This window comes from Mercurialis annua, linkage group LG7 (genome assembly GCF_937616625.2).
Source record: "Mercurialis annua linkage group LG7, ddMerAnnu1.2, whole genome shotgun sequence".
In the NCBI taxonomy this organism is placed as follows: Eukaryota; Viridiplantae; Streptophyta; class Magnoliopsida; order Malpighiales; family Euphorbiaceae; genus Mercurialis; species Mercurialis annua.
This window is the reverse complement of record NC_065576.1, coordinates 206,855-222,177: the sequence shown is the minus strand read 5'-3', so window position 1 is coordinate 222,177 and position 15,323 is coordinate 206,855. Positions and strand designations below refer to the sequence as shown.

The 15,323-nt window shown below is 31.1% G+C and overlaps 2 protein-coding genes across 3 annotated transcripts; both read left to right on the top strand.

Moving 5' to 3' along the window:
- The first annotated feature begins 2,323 nt into the window (after positions 1–2,323).
- LOC126656171 (uncharacterized) lies at positions 2,324–10,580 on the top strand. Of its 2 annotated transcripts, XR_008789453.1 has the most exons (16): positions 2,324–2,562; positions 2,635–2,700; positions 2,764–2,818; positions 2,902–3,047; positions 3,611–3,712; positions 4,021–4,092; positions 4,190–4,299; positions 4,397–4,478; positions 4,612–4,704; positions 5,137–5,201; positions 5,471–5,483; positions 5,566–5,646; positions 6,079–6,187; positions 6,272–6,421; positions 6,781–6,820; positions 10,258–10,580. XR_008789453.1 is itself a non-coding variant. In XM_050350673.2 (15 exons), exons 1-14 carry the CDS (start codon positions 2,440–2,442, stop codon positions 6,388–6,390), a joined length of 1,236 nt encoding a protein of 411 aa, XP_050206630.1. In that variant the 5' UTR covers positions 2,325–2,439; the 3' UTR covers positions 6,391–6,421; positions 10,258–10,580. The 2 variants fall into 2 exon arrangements, 1 of the variants encoding a protein (XP_050206630.1); XM_050350673.2 differs by lacking the exon at positions 6,781–6,820 and having other exon boundaries at positions 2,325–2,562.
- Positions 10,581–13,110: 2,530 nt separating this feature from the next.
- Positions 13,111–14,917, top strand: LOC126654704 (EPIDERMAL PATTERNING FACTOR-like protein 1). The gene is made up of 2 exons (XM_050348650.2): positions 13,111–14,424; positions 14,514–14,917. The coding sequence occupies exons 1-2, from the start codon at positions 14,296–14,298 to the stop codon at positions 14,757–14,759; spliced, it is 375 nt and encodes a 124-aa protein (XP_050204607.1). The 5' UTR covers positions 13,111–14,295; the 3' UTR covers positions 14,760–14,917.
- Positions 14,918–15,323: the final 406 nt, after the last annotated feature.

The following is a 15,323-nucleotide window of genomic DNA, read 5'->3' as shown; positions in this document are numbered from 1 at the left end:
CCGATATATAATATTTTTAATTTTCAAAATACTATGTTCTTCACAAATTTTAGAAATTTATTGTTTTTTCTTCACATTTTAATTTTTTTTTAACTAAAACTCCTTATAATAAGGGACTTCAAATTATATAAAAGATTAAAATTAGGAAGAAAATCGTAATCTTTTTTTGGCTTATTCACCAAAAAATATTAAACCTTTGCGTCTTGGGTCAGTTATAGTCAAACCTTTCAAAACCACCAGATTTAACCAAATTTTATATATTTCGCTTCTTTTTCGGCCATTTTTAAATCGAACCGGATTTATTGCTCACATGTCAGCCATGTCAATTCCAACTCAACAATTTAGCTGACATGGCAACATCTCAAACCACTAACTCGATTTAATTAAACCACACAATTAACCACGTAGTAACCCAAATAAAACCAAGTCCAACTTATTCAAATCAATAATGGATCAATTATTTAAACTCATACATATTTAATAATTTTATTTTAAATTTTTACTAAACAAATAAAAATTATAATATTCAACAGATATCGTAATTTATCTTGAAAAATAATTTAAAATTCTATTTAGTTTAATTAAATTTCAATTTATCTCGAAAATAATATTTATCCAAATGGACATCGACTTCCGCTGCTGCTACCAACACTCTTACTCCGGTCATCGCCCATTCCGGCCACCATCCACTTCGGCCATCGCCATGGCTGGAGTTTTCTTCAGACTCCATGGCTGGCGTCTTCTCCAGCTGTGGAGAAGATGAACATTTCATCTTCTCCATGGCTAGATAAGATGAATTGTTCATCTTCTCCATGGCTAGAGAAGACTCCAGCGATGGCCGGAGCGGATGACGACCACTGGAAAAAAATTTCGGCGGTCAGTTTGAGTTGGCGGCAAATTAATGGTGATTGAGGAAAATATTAGGAAAAAAATATATTTTGTTCGTCTTATAATAAAAAAAATATATTAATTAAATTTCGGAATAAATTTGGAGGAAAAGTCGCTAGTGATTTTTGAATATTTTAATTTTGCAATTTTTTATCTATTTAATAAAAAAATTAAACTATAAACATACCTATCATTTTGTTAAATGAAATAAGTTAATATTAATTTTTTAAAATATTTATGAGTTTTAAAAAATAATTTTTGAATTGATTTGATTTAGTTGGATTTGGTTTTATTTGATTTCATCTTTGGTTTGGTTAGGTTTGAGTTAGTGATTTGAAATGTGCCATGTCAGCTAGTTTTGTTGAATTGGCAGTGACATGAATAACATGTAGGCAGTGGCGGAACGAGGGAGGGTCGAAGAGGGTCGGCCGACCCTCCCTCGTCAGAGATTACAAGGGACCGGTGCTACTCTATCACCGGTCCCTTTTTGTGTCGACCCCCAACAGATTTGCTGGGGGCTGCCTGCCATGAAAACCAGTTGTAGCGCGGCGCCGCAACTGTTTTTTTTAGGTTTTCTTAAATGCCCTCAAGTCCAAAAGCCTTCCATTTTCCTCAAGTCCACTTAGATGGATGACACATAAATAAAATGATAAAAATATTATCGCATTAAATTAACATTTGCTACGTGTCATCCATCTAAGTGGATTTGAGGGAAATGGACGGAATTTTGGACTTGAGGGGAGTCATTCCCCCCTTTTTTAATTTATTTTTATTGTTTCAAACGGCAGGTCGTTTGGATCACATCCAAACTGACTTGTCGTTTGGAACTTTTAATTGAAATAGAAATAGACATGGCCCGCAGGTCTGTTTCTTTTTCAATTTCACACGAATCAAACAATTTGTTTGATTCTTTCAGCAGCTGGTCCTCCTTTCTTATTTCTTTTTTTTTTATTTTAACCTAATTTTCTTCTTCTATTTTAACCTAATTTTTTTTCTATTTTAACTTAATTGTTTTCTATTTCCACCTCTTGCCCTTTCTAATTTTTAGTGTAATTTTAATTGTTTTATGTTATTTGTTATTATCAACTCCATATTTAACACTTTTGTTTGATTAAATTTTTATTTAATGTACTTTTATATTTTAATGTGAAATTCCGACCCCCCTAATTTACACTCCTGGTTCCGTCACTGCATGTAGGCACAAAATCCGGTTTGATTCAAAAATGGCTGCAAAAGAAACACAACATACGGGGTTTGGCTAAATATGGTGTTTTTTTTAAAGGTTTGGCTAAAATTCACTCAAGCCGCAACATTTTTTGGTGAATAAGCCTTTATTTTTTAGAGGAAATTATATATTTAAATTGAAGGGTGCATATATAAATTTAGGGAGATAGTAGTAATTAACCAAAAAAAGATTAACGGAGTAGCAATTAGTATTGAAGTGAGTCCAAGGTGGGCGGGAGAGGAGGCAGGCCCTGAGGCCCAGGTGTAGGAAGTAGGAAGGAGGTGAATATTGGGGATGCGAAGTTAAGAATTTGGTTTGAAGGAGAGATGGAAGAGCTGAGAAAGCTAGAAGAAGTAGAGAGAATGTTAGAGTTGATGCAATCCAAGAGCGTGGTTTCCACTTCCAATGCCCATTCTGACCGCTTCCTTGCCTCTCTAGTCCTTCTCTTGGTTAATTCACATAACATCACTCCATTTCTTTTTATTTACATTGATTTCATCATTCATTTATTTTTCTTGCAGATAAATCCATGCGGCAATCTCGACATTGCAGAGAAGTACACTTTGATTACAGAGCACGTGCCTAAGGTTATGTCCATGTTTTGCTTTAATTTCACTTAGTTTCTATAAATTTGATTCTTTGATTTGCAGATTTCAGTTTCTTTTCTTGAGGAAGCATCGTTCCTATTTAATCCAACTCTTTCTGGTACCTCTTCTTTCTTAATTATACAGCGGTTTGATTTATAATTCTAATTATTTAAGTAATGTTTTTTTCCCCCTAACTCATAGGCTGTGGAGAAACTAGTGGCGGACATGTTGTATCAAGTCTTAGTAATAAAATAAGTAAGAACAAATTAGAGTCTGGTAACTTCGAAGATATGGCTGTCGTTAGCTTGGATTCAATGCAAAGAGCTAATTCTACATTGGAGGATTTTGTAAGTCATGAACTATTTTGTCACTTTGAGACAAAAGCCAATTATTGCTTCATCATTCATACTTCTTATTTAATCCTTCTTAATAACAACCTTAATAATATTTGGTTAATTGGACAATCTCATATGCACCCTCCAATCTTTTCTGGAAGTTTAATTAGCTAATGCAGTGGACTTCCCTTATCTATATGTTAATTTTTTTTCTTTCTAAATAATAAATTTCACTTGAGTGTATATGTTTTCTGCCTTTTGTTTATATGATGCAAACCCATAAAAGATTTGAATAGCATTTATCAAATAATAAGAGCAGGAAAGAGTGGGAACTTATCAGTTGATCCTTATTATTAACTCTCATGTTATTGTTTTAAGCAACAGTCATTCTTTCCGTTCTCCCCCCTAAACTTGTTGTTTTAAAAAATAACAAACTTATTCTCACTAAAAGGCAGGATTTCTGATAATTTCATCATAACATGATGTTAGACCTTGACTCTTTTTTTTGGTCTGATATGCTTAGCGCTTTCATATTTTACGAGCAGTATTCTGATATTGTTTTGTCAAATTTACAGTGCAGGTCATATTTCATGTTTCATAAAATGGACATAAACTCGCTGCAAGCAATATTCAAGTTTTTACCTGTGCTTTCATTCACAGAAAGCTATATCTATCAGGTGACTGCTAGGAGCCCTATGGCCCCTCTCCAGATTCTGTTAATTTGTAAATACAAAAACATCTTGTTTATTGATGTTAATTGAATTGCTGTTGTGTCTTCAAAGACACGTATGCTGAATTTAGTGAGACTTCTATAAGAACTTTGACATGCTCCCACAAAGAAAACATCAATTATACTTTTTCCGGAAGATTTTAAGCTTGGCTAAATGTTAGTAACTTAGTGGAATACTATGATGCAGATCAAGCGTCATGAATGTTTTATGATTTGATTGCATATCCTCATGCTTGAGTGTACCCTTCAATGCAGATGGATAGCCTGAATGAAAAGATTGTGAATTTGTCAACCAATAGAGATGGAGTTGTAGAAAGAGAAAATGAGGTTCTAAATTTCTAATACTGATAACTTTTAAGCAGACTGCAAAAATCTTATGATTGAGTTTATTGATTTTTCTTTTGGCTGCATTATACCATTCTAGATGTGGGAAGGAAATGAGATCTGGATTAAGAAGTGCATGTACATGTTGAAAACCGATCCATTCAGGCCACTTGTGGCTCAACTTGAATGCCATGGCCTTCTGACTGAGAGGTATAATTTCCCATTATTTATCACCTTCATCTTATGGGATTAGGTGGCGATTTGAAGTCTCATGCGTTTTACTAATATTTTTTAATGACGGATTAAGGATTTTAGAAGAACTCGGATTTGGAGAGGAGTACTGGTCTTTGGAAAGAAAACTTTGCACTGCACTCATTAGGCGCAAGGAGGTACTAGTTCTCACAAAGTTCTACTTTTCTAAATTTTCTCAGAAGTCTTTCGAGATTTTTACTTCGATTATCAGTGAGCTATAGGCTTCCTTAGGTTTTTTCTGCTTATGCTGATCATAATTTTGCTTCTCAGATCTCCATTGAAGATGTAATGAGGGCAATTTCTCTCAAATCTTTTGATTATCGAATATTAAATCTTCTCATGTACCAGTTGAGAGGAGAAAAGGTATTCAGACTATAGTTATGCTAGCCTCTTTTCTATTTTATTTTTTGCCTTTTTATGAAGTAAATTATTTCTGCTCTCATTAGATCCAACTTGAAACCCCTTTGCTCATCTTTTAATGCTATATTCAGTAAAGAAATGACGCGTTGCTATTTCTGTCTATTTTCTACTCATTGATCAAAGCCATTTTCCCCATTTCTTGTGATAAACTTTCCATATATAGAGTATAGAATATAGAATACGTGATATAGAAATATTCCTTTCCGTTGTTGGTTTACAAATGTTCTTCTAAAGAATACCCATATGGCTCAAACACAACCACCCAAATACTAGTTGATCCACAATATAATACTCCTTATGATTTACTCCAGATTTGTCAATATATTTGTTAATATGATTATTGTGTTTCTGACTTTATTTGAAGCTGTTCTCAAGGTGAATGAGTTGCATATGGGCTTCCTATCAATCTCGGAATTTCTCGTGGAAGTATCTGATGACCTGTAAGTGCTTTGGTTTTATGTTTTAAACAAGAGTAACTGTGCGCAAGTGAAACTATAACCATTTGACAACAATGCATGAGGTTTTTTTAATTGCATCCCATTGCAGTCTTGAACGTTTTCTGCTCAAGTGTCATGTACCATCCCTCTAATTGAGCTAGCACGGGTGTTTATTTAGAATCACTAATAAATTCTTTTATCTTTTGAATGTCTTGTTATGTTCCAAGCACAATCAATTCCACTACATGCTAATTTGACACTAATGCTCGTAGGTTTGACTATGAGGTGAGTGAACTTATCATGAATTTCTTGGTTCCAATAAATTAATTACGTATGTTATTGCTTAAAACTATAATGGCTTCTGTAGGATGATGTAATAGAGAACAATTTCAATATTTTGCGCATGTTTGTTGGAATATATGGACCATCAACAGCCCCAATCATGTTGGTAAGTAGTCAAAGCAGTTCCTCATACTTATTTTGTATCGTTGTTTTGGAACATAAAAAATTTCCCGCATATGCAAGTTTAGGCAAGTCGTGCGGTGTATCTTTCCTCTGCCTACACTTTGTTTGTGCCTTCCTGCGTGTTTACTGTATATGCATCATAGAAACAGAGGGGGTGCATGTGCAAGTTTGAGAGTTAAAGCTAAAGAAGTGTTCTATTCGCGTCAAGCTTTAAACTGTTGTAGGCCCATAAATGTCTATCAGTTGTTGATCGACTGGCTCTGATAGAGGATGGATATTTGGCATCTCATTTCTAACTTTTTACATGCTCTATCATCAGTTCAATCATAAAACTGACTTGATTTTAGGAGTTGATACCCTTCTATCACCTGACATTTTTTTCAAAAGATAAATTTGTGTATATTTTCCTATTCAGGCCAAGCGTATTGCGGAGGCTGAGGAGAAGTATGACATATTGCTGAAAACTTTAGATCCCCAACTGTCTTTAAATTACCAGAAGAGATGCCAGGAAGCCACTAAAGAAGGTAAAATATTCTTACATCCAAATTTGCATGACGATTTGAAGTTTACTTTTCATCAGCCTTATTTGCTTTCAACTTAATTGTTAGGTGGCAAGATCACTGGTCATCCTTTTGGAACATGGAATATCCCGCCAGTGATTGTCAATGAAGAATTGCATCGAATGAGTTGTTTAAATTCTAACTCAATTATGGATACCTCCCGCTAAAACAGGCGCATTCTGATTGCCGGAAAAAAAGGTACTGTTGGCCCCTGACTACTGACATGTTTTTTCATACCTTTAATTAAGGAATTAAACAGTTTTCTGCAGAATTAGAAAATAGATAATGGGAGTGCTTCTTGTGAGCCATAGTTCCCAAAAAACTTCTGTAGCATTAACGTCCGTCCCTCCTTAACCATTCGGCTAGTTGTATGAAGTCCAACCAATGTCTTCCAACTCAAATTCTCATATTTATTTTGGCTAATTGAGAAAGTCCCTCCTTAAACCTTATATTTTCTTAATCTTTATTTATGTGAAAGTAACTATAAGTCAGCAGGCTATTAGCTATTATTATGCGGTGCAGGAATATGATCTTTCTTGTTTAATGTGGTCTTGTAGATAGGGACTGTCTGCTATCCAGTGTAGGGTGCTTATTATGGTAAAGTTAAAAGTCAAGCTTATAAACATTGTTAAATTTGTTTTTTTCAGCTTTTTCAAGCAATGAAATAGTCTCTTTTTGGTTTATTGACCAAAATAAAAATAAAAATTCAAATGTTGTAATTCTATAATTTTATAGTTTTATTATTATATTTCTTTAACTTAACATAAAATTGAATAGTAAAAATCCGCATATTTTATAAATTAATAATTATTTGATTTGATTAAGTAAATTTCGTTATTTTCCATTGTTATATAGTAAAGTATATATTTTAATTAATTTTTTATTATTTTATTATTAATAGTTGTTTTTAATTTTTGGATGAACATGTAAAAATAGTTCAAATATGAGTTAAGTTATTAAAATAATAAAATGATGTAGTATTGATGATAGTAGTAGTGTAAAAAGTAATATGTTCTTTTCGGGAAAAATTATTTAATGCAACCGTTGCGTCATGTCATTCGTGGAACAAATCGATTGTGCGTTAGCAATGTGGAAGTTTTAATGATTAAAAAATGTTCACTGGCTTGTAAATAATATGACATGACACAACATTGCATGAAATAAACACTCTTTTTGACCATTTCCAATGAGAGTCACCTGAATGGGAATGGGTGACTCCCCTTCTCCAATAGAGTCACTTAAATGCATTTAAGTAGCTCTCTTCCTCTCTCTCATCAAAATCAAAAATGGTGAAGAGTTTTCCCTTTCATCATTTCACTTTATGAATATTATATTATTTGATTAAAGGCCTAATTACTTTTTTTTCGTTTATACCCTCACCTAGGAAAAAAAACCCCACATTGTAACATTTTTTCGTTTATACCCTCACCTAGGAAAAAGTTCATTTGTACTCTTTTTTTGATTTTTCGTTTTCATCTCTACCCTAAAATTATTTGACAATTAAATTAATTAAAGGATGAAAATATTATAAATGATTAATAATATTAATGTTTAATTAGAATATAAGCTAAATATAAAGGATCATTTTGAATATTTTTCCAAATGAAAAGAGGTCAAATTAGCTGTTTAGGTTAGAGACGAAAATGAAAAATCAAAAAAAGGGTACAAATGAACTTTTTCCTAGGTCAAGGTATAAACGAAAAAATGTTATAAGGTGGGGTTTTTTTTTTAAGTAATTAGGCCTTGATTAAATTACAATTTAATACTTATAGTTTACCATTTAATTATTAAATAATTATAAACTAATTTTACACACAATAATATAAAAATATATTAATCATTTATTTTTCATAATAAAATATTAAAATTAATATAATATTATATAAATAATTTTACGAGACGGTAATATAAAAATATTACATAAAGAATTTTACGAAACAATAACATAAAGCATTGCATAAATAATTTTACGAGACATTAACATAAAAATATTAAATAAATAATTTGACAAGACGATAACATAAAAATATTACATGGACAATTTACGAGATAATTTTTGTTTTTAAATTGTGTTAATTCAAATAATTAATGTAATGTTTTAGCTAATTTTATCTTTTTTTTAGCAGTAGTGTTTTTACTGCTTTGTTGTAATATAGCTTGTTATTCAAAAAACAATATAAGGCTCTTGATAGATTTACCAAAAAAAAAAGCTTATATAGAATTATTTTAAAATAGAGAGATTGGAAATGGCCTTAAAAAACCCAATTGTTAAATTTAGTTCGGAATTTATTTTCCCTTGTCCTAAAATAAAAATTTTGTTTGGAATTATTGAACATGTTACAGTTTAGATGGGGCCAAAAAATTAAAACTGGCCTTTAGCATTTAGAAATATTTGTAAAAGTTTAAGCTTTTAAAATACCAATTTTAAAACTTTATTTGTGATATACCCCTGATTACATAAAAAAAATTATAATAGTGTAAATATAGTTAATAAATTATCATTTTTAAAACATTTGGTACGTATCCTGTCTAAAAAAAAAAACACTGGTCTATTGGTAATGTATATTGCCTTTTTATAAAAGAAAAGAAAAAGAAAATGAAAGTGAATTTATAAGGATATAATTTGTCAGTAAAGAAAAGGACTATTTTTTTTTTGAAGGCCTATTAATTAGTAACAGTAGTACTGTAGTAGCATCAGACAACATTTAAGCAATCTGTTGTGCATGTGACGTTTGTACATGCAGCTACATGATTAGGGACATGAGGGTGAGGGGTCCACTTTTTATCAGATGGTTGCGGCAGTTACCAGTTGCATCATCACCGTAGAGTCGTCCATCACTTGTCAATTTTGGTGTATCGAAACATTATCTCTTTGAAGATTTCTCTCTTTGTACTTTCTCCTTTTTTTTGACATTTTTAACTGTTTCTTAGGAGCGCATTTATACCATACTATCAACTCTTGGCATCAATTCAAATTACATTTTAATCCTATTTACTTTTGAATCTGCAATTGTTACTTATTTCTGATAAATGTTGTTGTGGTCCTTTCAGTATACCATACTACATTGAAATTAGAGCAAATTACTTTAAGACCCCTCGCGTTTGTCATAATTCCCATTTTGGTATCCCTTGTTTGAAAATCAAACGATTTGGTACCTTAACTTTGATTTTATAAACTATAAGGTCTTTCTGTTAAATATAGGTACCAAATCGTTAACGGAATGAAACGTGAGGTATCAAATCGTTTGAAAATGAGGTACCAAATTGTTTACATAATTAAAATTGAGGTACTAAATCGTTTACATAATTAAAACTTAGGTACCAAATCGTTTAAAAGTAAATATCAAATTATTAACAGAACTAATAGAAGGGCCTTATAGTTTAAAAAATCAAAACCGAGGTACCAAATTGTTTGATTTTCAAATAAGAGGTACCAAACTGTGAATTATGACAAACGTGAGGGGCCTTAGAGTCATTTGCTCTTGAAATTATTATTGCAACGTTTTGCTTTTCAAGCGATTTTTTTCAAATATTTTTCTTGTGGTGAGATTTTCCGTCAGTTATTGAGTAACTGTTATTTCAAATACTTTGCTAATAGGACTATACAATGAACACTTTATAAGCCAGAAGAATCAAACTATTGTAATATCTTTTTTCTTCTTGAACGTAATGTTTTTATCCAATTGCTGTGGATTAGTAATTGGTGGTGTAAAAATCAACAATTTAAACCTGGAATTGTCTTGATGAACTAATTTACAACTAATAAGACATAATATATACCAATATAACAATTGACGTTAAGAGAGAGTTATGGATGGTGCAGAGAAAAGGAAAGGCTGTGGCTGATGTTTGTACGTGTGTATGTAGGTCATGAGATCACTGATTATAGAGTTGGCACCTTTTTTCTAAGTGCAGCTCTAAAGGATTAAGCTAACTCTAAAAGAGTTCAACTTCTGTATAGACTTTTCTTTTCTCTCTGTTACAACCTCTTTTACGTAAGGTTACTAATCAGTCTCTCTCTTTGGGTTTTTCAGATTGAAAGAGAAGAGAGTGTGTCTGTGTGTATGCAGTGTCGCTTTCAAATCTGTGTAGCTGCTTGACTATGCTTCTATCTGAACAAATCGACTCTCGTAGTCGATTTCTAATCTTAGATGAAACCATCTTCCGATAAAAAAAAAAAAGAGGTAAACACAAAACTATCGCAGGCTGACTGTTTTATTTATCATGCATACACTTTTACATTTATTTTTCTTCTTCTTTCCGTGTTGTAATGTCTAATTTTGAACAAATGTCACTGCTTAATAAGTTTCATTTGGTGGGGAATGGAGTATAGCTGTTTTCAAACCAGCGATTTTAATTCTGCATTTTTCACTAAAGTAGTCATTAGAAAGTTTACGTTGATTGAGCTCTACACTATCATTTTTTTCTGTCTTTTGCATTTAAGCATTGCAGACTGCAGAGACGGTTCTAGTTACCATCATAATAGCAATGGTGCTGTCTCTATTGACCAACATACTCAAACCTCAATTCAATACTTTAAATGCATATCATTGTTTGGAGTATAAGAAAATTTGTTGCATTGACTATGATCTACCATGGAATGGTGAAATTAATGCACTTGTGCGCTTGAATGTGTTACTATCACTCTATTACTCACAAATGTAAATGCATGTGTTGAAGAAGTTGAGTAAAATGTAGGGGTGTGCAAGAACCAATTCAAACCTAAATTTTGAACCCAACCAAATCAATGTAATTGATTTGATTCGGTTGTAATTTCTATTTGGTCCGATTCTCTTGTCTGAGAACCGAAATACCAAAATAGCTGAATAGATATATTTATATATTACAATTTTCTTATGATGTCATTGACTTCTAATTTGTTTAGGTTGTAAACATGTTAGTTAATCTGTGATTTGGGCGAGGTTCAATTTACACCTTTGCATTTCCTTGTTTTTCTTTTTTATTTTAAAAGAAATGAAAATAAATAGTATGATGCACCATGACTGATGGCATCTTCTCTACATAATCAAATTCAACATATATATATGTGTGTGTACCCGACAGAACCGACCTGACTTTTTTTTTTGTTTGGCTTCGATTTTCTGTCACCCAGAAAACCGATCGATTCTAGTGTGCACGGTTGTTTCGGTGCACACCCTTAGTAAAATAAAATGTAGTGATTTGATATCAGCACAAGTCATGTTGATGATGGATCGACTTGCATGCACAGTTTTATTGAAAGTTTAGAAACGATGGCCGTTTGGGTCGATAAGATTTGCTGCTGGGTTCAATTTAAGGGTGTTCAAATTCAGTTTGGTTGGGTTATGAGCTTATAACCACCCAAACTGAATTTCTAATATTATCTTGGGTTATAACCCAAATAATTTGGGTTATATTAGTTTAGTTATTCAAAACCAACATGGGTTATATGGGTTATTTAATTTACTTTTTTTTTGCTTTTAATCACTTTAGATGAGAAATTTAAAACCCAAATTTCAATCTGATTTTTTTTTAAATAATAATTAAAAAAATCAGAAAAAAAATTTAAAATTTTTTTTCCAGAAAAAATATATTTTGATAAAAAAAATTCAGAATTTTTTTTTAAAAAAAATATTTATTTCCAGGAAAAAAATATTTTCCCAGATTTTTTTTAAAATATTGTTCCAAAAATATTTATTTCCAGAAAAAATATTTAAAAAATAATTTTTTTGAAAAAACTTGGTGAATCAATCAACAAATGTATATGCACTTTAAATAATATATAACCCAAACAAACCCAAATAAACCAAGAAACTCTTTTAGTTGGGTTATAAAATTTCAATAATCCAATGGTTTATGATTAAAATGAATATAGTGGTTTGGGTTGGTTTCATATGGTTGGTTTGGGTGGGTTATGTAAATTTTGTACACCCCTAGTTCAATTATTGTTTTGGGGTATTTGTTCAGTTCAGTATTGTAATATGCAAGGGTGTGTTTCGTATACATGATTTTTTACGAAATTCATATCAAATTAACAATAAATTTTATTTTTTAGACTATGGATCAAATTGAATCTGAAATTCATTTGAAAATAAAGAACTGAAGGACAGAATCATAGTTATGTAAAGAAAGAAAAACATTTTTTCTATTTGGCCGAATACAATATGTGCCCCTCTATTTTATTCAGAAAAATTTCTCAGCCCCTTAAATTTCAAGCTAAATCTTTTAGCTACTCTATCAAGTTTTAACTATCAGCCGAATTTTGTTTCTGTTTGCATAGTTTAATCGAAAAAACTCGTTGAACTGATATTATGCATAAATGACCCTATTTATGAAAAAAATGATTGTCAAATAAAATCCAGCTTGCATGTCATGATTTTTGCCTTTTGAAATAATTTTAAAGTTTAATAACCAAAACAAAAAAAATTAAAATTCGGTCACCAAAATAAAATGTAGTGTTAGTTTGGATACCTTCGGTGTCTATTATTTTTGAAATTTGTATTATAGAAGTATATTAGTATAGAATATTATTATGGAATACAAACCCCATATTATAACATAAGCATATTCGATTTCTGTAATTATAGAAGAATATTATCATGGAATACAAATCTGAAATCCCAGATTTTAACATCTCGTGTATAATATACATGTGTTGACGATCTGTTTAAAATCTGAAATTATTATTAATTTTTTGAAAAACATTCAACTTAAAAGTTTCCTTTATAATTTTTAATAAAACTTCTATTTTCCTTATAAAAATTAAAAACTGTTTAAAATTTTAAATCTCAACAGTATTACTTAAGATTGTATTTCTTGGAATTCATGAAATTGAATTTTTTATGTTTATAACATATGTAAAAAAATTATTATGTAGAAAATATTTTGAATTATTTTATGATGATCAATTATAACAAACTTCTTTATTATTAATTACTAAGTTGTACGTATAATATTATAGAAAATACAGTTTTAAATGTCTATAATTTTATTTAGATTTAAAATATGGTTTAAGGTCTAAAAAACTACCGACCTTTTAAAAAAATTTCAATTGCACCCTCACCTTGTAATTTCTTCAATAGCACCCTATTTCGTATTTTTGGCTTTCAATAGCACCCCGACCTTGTAAAACAGTCAATTTTATCCTATTTTGTATTTTTGACTTTCGATAGCACCATAAATCATCAAATTAAACTCATTTATCGAGGACTTATTTGAATTTTTTTTTAAGTTAAAGAACTTGTTTAAAAGTGTCCAAATAGAAAAAAGTATGATTTCATCTTTAAATTTAGTTTTTTTGAAAATTTTCATCCTTATAGTAATCAAATCATCTAATTTTTTTAATTTAGAGTGTTATTGAAAGCCAAAAATGCAAAATAGGGTGCTATTGAAAAAATTACAAGGTGAGAGTGCTATTGAAAAAAATTTGAAAGGTCGGTAGTTTTTCAGACCTTCAGTCTTAAAATATTTGGGTCATTTAAAACTGATACAAAAAATAATAATTGTTTATATAATAAATAAGGTTTATATCATTAATAAATTTTAAGATATTTAATGATAATCATGAAATGATGAGTTAAATCAATTGAATTGAATTTGCTTTTGGTTTTTTTAATTTATACTATAGTAATTCCTTAGAAATGTAGGAAGGTGGATAATTTTTGCATAAATATATATATAAATTTCGTTTTGAAGAATGGAATGTTGAGGTTTGTGTGATATAGATAGAACTAGAAGAGGAGAAATGAAGGTAAGAGATTGAGAATGGAGAAATTAATAAATTTGTAGTCAAAGTGAAGCCAAGAAACAAAAGTGTTGGGTTGGGTTGGGTTTAATAATGAATAGATGTGCTGCCTGCGTCAATATTATGAATAATTGTAATTTGTAGCAGAGAAAAGGGTGATGTGGATTATCCCACTTTGTATTCCGCCATAGTCTTGTTGCTTTCACTTGCCTGCCACCCACTGCCAATCTCCTCTCTCTCTAAAACCACCTCCCTTATCTCATTACTCTTATCAACCACTCTCTCTCTCTCTTCTCCTTGGTGGGTTCTTCTTCTTCTTGCCAATTAATGGTGACATGATATTACCAAAATGATTAACAAATGTTGCCTTGTAAACTTGGTCATTACATTATGTCTTCTTCTTCTTCTTGCTTCCTTGGCTTCTTGCTCTAATAGTAATCCCCCGCTTCTTCCTCCTACACCTTCCCCTCAGCCTCAGGTATTAATTACACCCAAACTTCTCCACTTTTCTCTTTTTTCTTAGCTAACTCTCTATTTAATGGTGATGTTTCTTTATTTTCGATTTAGGGTTTTTTATTTGATGAAGACAAAACAAGATTAGGTTCAACACCACCAAGTTGCCACAATAAATGCAATAATTGCCACCCATGCATGCCAGTTCAGCTCCCTACAATACCGACTCACACCCGGCTTCAACCTGCTTTTGTTCAAACCCAAAGCACCGCACATTCTTCAGGAAATAATAATAGGTACTCTAATTATAAGCCATTGGGTTGGAAGTGCCACTGTGCTGGACTTTTTTATAATCCTTAATTCATGATCACAAATTAACACTTGGGGTATTTTTTTTCTTGATTAACAAATTACCTATTCTTTTTAATTTGTGATAATTGTACACTTTTAGACTTTCATACTCCACATTGTACAGACATTATAATAGACTTGCATCTTTTAGCTTGTTTTTGCTGTGATTTTCTTGTTTCTCATTGTTTTTTTTCCTTTGACAAACATTGTTTTTATTTCTTATAAGTCAAAGTTCAATTTTAAATACGATTAAGCTTTTCATCGCTTGCAATTTATGTAATTCGGCCATAATGTGTTCTATAAGCAGTAATTTTGCTTAGTAGTATGGATTTGGTTTAACATAATATTGAATCTATTATGGATTTGGTTCAAATTTAAATACAATTAAGCTTTTCATTCCTTGCAATTTATGTAATTCATTAAAAATGTTCTTCTAGCTTAAGTGGAGTCGCGGATTCGATCTGTGTGCATATATGCAAGCTCCCGCAAGGGACCTATCCAGTTCGAGTGGTAATTAGTCTGAATATAGCAGGTTTAAAGGTGTCGTTTTATAGTTGGAACCCGTTCAGAACA

Coding starts and splice junctions, on each gene's coding strand:
- LOC126656171 (XM_050350673.2), top strand. CDS start 2,440: ATGGAAGAGCTGAGAAAGCTAGAAGAAGTAGAGAGAATGTTAGAGTTG. Junction 3,048..3,610: donor ATTCTACATTGGAGGATTTT/GTAAGTCATGAA, acceptor TCAAATTTACAG/TGCAGGTCATATTTCATGTT. Junction 4,479..4,611: donor CACTCATTAGGCGCAAGGAG/GTACTAGTTCTC, acceptor TTTGCTTCTCAG/ATCTCCATTGAAGATGTAAT.
- LOC126654704 (XM_050348650.2), top strand. CDS start 14,296: ATGATTAACAAATGTTGCCTTGTAAACTTGGTCATTACATTATGTCTT. Junction 14,425..14,513: donor CACCTTCCCCTCAGCCTCAG/GTATTAATTACA, acceptor TTTTCGATTTAG/GGTTTTTTATTTGATGAAGA.